This window comes from Buceros rhinoceros, unplaced genomic scaffold (assembly GCF_000710305.1).
Source record: "Buceros rhinoceros silvestris isolate BGI_N320 unplaced genomic scaffold, ASM71030v1 scaffold5038, whole genome shotgun sequence".
Classification (NCBI taxonomy): Eukaryota; Metazoa; Chordata; class Aves; order Bucerotiformes; family Bucerotidae; genus Buceros; species Buceros rhinoceros.
Genome location: NW_010426210.1, coordinates 72,700 through 77,592, shown reverse-complemented (window position 1 = coordinate 77,592; position 4,893 = coordinate 72,700). Strand labels below are relative to the sequence as shown.

General features: G+C 42.2%; 1 protein-coding gene across 1 annotated transcript in view; it reads left to right on the top strand.

Moving 5' to 3' along the window:
- Positions 1-150: 150 nt before the first annotated feature.
- ANK3 (ankyrin 3, node of Ranvier (ankyrin G)) overlaps positions 151-4,893 on the top strand; it is a 70,429-nt gene continuing 65,686 nt past the window's right edge. The window contains exons 1-2 of the mRNA XM_010141412.1: positions 151-280; positions 3,142-3,244. Coding sequence (XP_010139714.1) covers positions 168-280; positions 3,142-3,244 — 216 coding nt within the window. The 5' untranslated portion in view covers positions 151-167. The remainder of the gene's footprint in view (positions 281-3,141; positions 3,245-4,893) is intronic.

Below are 4,893 nucleotides of genomic sequence, written 5' to 3'. Positions count from 1 at the left end.
ATGACTTACGTACTTGATGGAAAGAGCTGTAGGTAAAGTGGGGGTGACGGGATTGATTCCTTGTTGGCGAGTGGAGAAGGGTGTTATGACTTACTAACACACCAACGTTTACAGTACGTGCAGCTGCTGATTTCAGCCTGGCTTTTGTGCTGGCAGGTGAGGATGCCATGACAGGAGACACGGACAAATACCTTGGACCCCAGGATCTGAAGGAGCTGGGAGATGATTCTTTGCCTGCTGAAGGATACATGGGCTTTAGCCTGGGAGCCCGCTCCGCCAGGTATCGTATTTGCTGCTGCTCGTCCCCGCATGTCACCACAGTGAAATGGTTTTACAAACAGAGCGCGGTCTTCCTCACAAAGCTGGAGTCAGTTTTGAAGTGAAGTAGAGAGGGTGTACTTCCGCGTTACGGTAATACCACGCCGTTAAAGCATATGTTCATTGCAGTTTTATTTCCTATTCTTTATTCATGTTGGCTTCTTATGGCAACGATACACTAAAATATTCGCTTTTTCTGGTAGCTGCTCGTGCTCTGAACATCTCCAAGACAGCTCTTTGCTTGCTGTTCACAACCTGTCTAGAAACTGATCTAGAACAGCCAGCAAAAACAGATTGGTACTCACATTAGTGTTCCTTAATGGACTAATTTAGCTAAAGAACGTAAATGCCAGAAAAACTGAATGACCATCATTTTGCTATTTTGGTGCTTTTATTTCCTTAAAGGTGCTAGTGAGTAATCCAATAAAAGCTAATACTGAAGAAAAATGCTCCCGAAAATAAAAAAGCAGGTGGACCCTAAATTCATGAAGGGTTTCATTTGACAGGGAACGGATTGCGTGTTGCAGAAAACAGGCCAAAGTTTCGGTGAACCTGATAAAATATTTCAAACTTACTTAATATAATATCTGACTAACGCTGATTTCAACGCTGATGTTTCTAGATCAACGTTTTAGATTTCACTTTGGAATCTTGCTGAAGCCTGCAATGTTGCTCAAAACAATTAAAGCTGTATGAGCAGCGATTACTTCCCTAGCTCTGGATTTGCAATGTATTTACTGATAGTTGAATCGTACTGAAGCTAATAATTAAACCTCGTAAGCTGGAGCCCTGAGGACTTTTTCCTATGCCGTAATTTAAAGATCTGTTTTAAAAAGTGAGTTCATTGTCTAACAGCAAATGGCAACTCCCATAAGCTAATGCTTAGGCGTCTACCCTTCAGTCTCGTTTGTTACGGTCGCGTCAGGAACACAAGCATGCAGTGAAAATTTGCTCTTTAGTAGTGCCCAGCCACATTTTGCTTCCCTTACAATTTTCAGGTCAGATAGTAAGTATTTATGCGATAATGCATTCATGAAGAATGCCAAAACGTGTTTAAATTGTCCATTAGCTAGGAAACCAGCAGCACAGAGCTGAAGGGAGAACCTCCTGACTTTGTGAACTTAATTAAGAAGCCGACATGGTGCTTTTAAACAGAAGTTGGCATGAGCAAGGTCATCATATGGCACTATCAGATGTGGGGTCAGCCCCGATGATGGAAAGCGCTTTGTGTACAGAGCCGGGCACTGATTTATAGGCCACCTTTTACTCATTACAATACTCTCCCCACACACATCTGAACTCTCACCAGGCAGAGGTTTGCAGTGGAGATTTGCGAGGTAGAGCTTGAAGGTCCAACCTCACGTTATCCTCTCTTGAGAGAAACCCTGCTTCTGGTTTTAGCAGTGCCATTCCTATCTGTTGCTGTGTGGCTCATTTTTTACATTGCACATGTTATGCTCAGAGGAGACAAAGAGAGTGTTTTTCCTGCAAAGTATTTTATTTAGTGACAAGTATTCTGTGGATGTAGCTTACTGCTGATTCTGAGTGTAACATTAAGAAATAAACACATTAAATATATAAGCCATCCAGTCATAACATCTTGCTTTTCCTGTCTGATTCTTTGCTTTCTATTTCTCCCGTTTCTTTTCCACTGTAAATTGCTTTAGTCCAAAAGTCAGGTAAGAAGGCATGGCATCGTGTTACATCTTTCTGCTGTTGCCATTGCTCATCTTCATTTTATTCTGCATTGGAGAGTGACATGTGTTCATTTTTGGGCAGAGGGGTGGGCTCAGCCTTAGAGATATCCCTCTGTTATGACGAATATGACGTGATTCCTCTCTGCCCTTTAGCAAGTAAAAGTCTGCTTAACACATGCCTATGGTGTGTCACTAAGATCTGCTTCCAGCACAAGGAGGAACGTGTGCTAAGGGGCTAGAAAAGTTTGATTAGCAACTACAAAATGCATGAAACAAGTTGTAGAGTTCCGAGTTTGAAAAGTGTTGCTAGTTCAGAAGTGTACTATGTTGTCGGATGTCGCTTTTTATTAATTCACGTTTTTTACCACTTTGTTTTTCGTCACGTAGCAAGCATGTCTAGGCCTGCAGCATGTTTTTAGCACATACCATAATGTATCTTCCAGGGTTAAGTGTTACACGCTCTCACGTTGGTTTAATTCCACAACGTTCAGAGAGATTATAGTTATTTCTAAATAGTCTTAACATGCACAAAATAATCCCCAAAGCTTTGGACTCTATTTAATCATCAATAAGCAAATTTCTTGGCTCTCTTCTTCCATTTCAAAGTTATTATCTTTTTTTTTTTCCTAACTCAATGAATAACTAGGGTTTATAACAACATCAAAAGTGGTTCAGCCACAAAGAGAACAGCAGCACATAAACCTCGCTCTTTGTTAAACCTGCTTCAGCACTCTGAGCCATACAGGCAGGCGCTGTAACTGACCCACAGCTCCCCCAGGACCTGCCCTCGTGGGTCTCCTCTCGGGATTAGGGCGTGAAGATGTTTATCAAAGTTCATCTAAACACTTGAATACACTTTTCTGCATTTATTCTAAAGCCACGGCATTGCTGCCGAAGCCGTAAAAATCTGTTGTGATTTTCCTTATGTGTACTGTAGGGAAGGGGATACTTAACTATACTCAAATACTTATTATTCCATTTTTTCCCATGTATTTATTTCACAGATTATGTATATTTTGCCATCTTATTCTATCCCTGGAAGTTGCATGTATTAATTTTTTTATTTTTATTTTTTGTTCATCTCATTGTCATCTGCACTTTCTATGATAAATGGTAAATACAACAGCCTCCGCTCCTTCAGTTCGGATAGGTCCTACACGCTGAACAGAAGCTCTTATGCCCGAGACAGCATGATGATTGAAGAACTGCTGGTACCATCAAAGGATCAGGTATGTGCTGCTTCTCTGTCACCAGGTATTCGTGCTATGACTCTCTGAACTACTGAAAAGGGAGAGGAAAGGAGCCGAGGGAAAGAAATCATGGGGTTACCACATAGTGGTTTTGATCCTGCAAAAGGCAGGGTGATGGAAGTCTTGAAGGAAGTCAGGTGAAGGAGTCTTAAAGGGACCAGTCAAGTTTCTGGGTGAGGGGTTGTCTGTCGAAGTCAATGGGAGCATCCGTGAGCTTCGTGTTACCTGTGTCGCTAGCGTGCTCTGATAAGCCCGGAGCAATGTGTTTTACACTGAGCAACCTTCGTCTGGACTGGATAGCCCAGGGATTCCATTCGCCAGTTGTGTCCTCGTGGAGGGAACTCCAGCTGCTGTCCTTGTTTTTCCACCCTTGGGAGGAATTTGGCCTTGTGAAGATAAAGCTATTTTGCACCAGCCACTTTATGCCTCTTCCAAACATTTGTGCAATGACTAATAAAAGCAGAATCTTTTGACCTGATTATAGTGTGGGAAAGTCCTTCCAAAAGCTGATGATGGGGTACCGTGTGCTTCGTTTGTGAGTTCCTCAGCATTTTGCTTGATAGGCTTGCTTCAGAGTTTCAGATCAAACTGAATTACTCAAGAGTTTCTTGACACACGGAGGTGAGAGATCTGCTAGGAATTTGAATAAAAATTTACATAGAAATCTTGTCTTGGGAGTTGAAGGACCATGGAGTGGAACTGTTGTTTGTGTCCTGGAAGATGTAAACTTCTAGGGCAGGATTGCAATGGCAAAGAAGTTTTCTGTTGCTGTTTTCACACAGGTACCTCTCAGAGCAGGACTCATCGCTTAACAGCCTTGCTTGTATTAGCCTGGAAATTCTAGCGTGGTATAAATGACCCAGTTTTACTACTGCTTTTGCATGCAGTTTTGGTAGCATTAGGCAATGGCAGGAGCTTGATTCTCTCTTTAGCAACTGAGCGTAGTTACATAGTTATGAACGTGAAGTAACATGATTGTTACTTTCAGGTGAAATGCTGTAAACCTCCAATAACCTTGACTTGCAACAGCCAACTTAGAAGAGTTTCCCAACATTGCAGAGCAGCAATTCTGCTGCTTTTGTTTGTTTTGAAGTCAGGAAATAAAATCTCCAATCCTGGCATCAGGAACAAGGAATGATACTTCAGGGCTGAGAACCTAAAGTTACTCTGACACTTTGTGCTTTATTAAGCTTTTATTAAGTCTTCCCGGTGTGATGGAAATTCCAGAGGAGAGGAAGGCTCCTCAATCTGAGAACATATTACGTTGTTTATGACTCTGGCCGTGTTTGAGATTACCATCAAAGTGGATGGCATTGATTTAGCGGCAACGGTGCATTTGCTCACATAACAAGACTTAAAAGCAGCACCATGCTGAGTAACTCCTCAAGAACATTGTTCAAAGGGTGCACCATTAACCTGGTTGTATTACAAAATTCCACTAGAAAAATAAGAGTTCCTTGTCTGCGCATGGAGGTGTTACAATGACACCACATCATGCACAGGAGCTGTACTTCAGGGCAAAACAGGTCGTGGACTCTCTTCTTACTGAAGAATCTCTTGCAGTGCTGGCTGCTAAGCTGCGAAGGCAACAAACATGAAAACCTCATAGTGCTGGTGCTGAGCCGTCG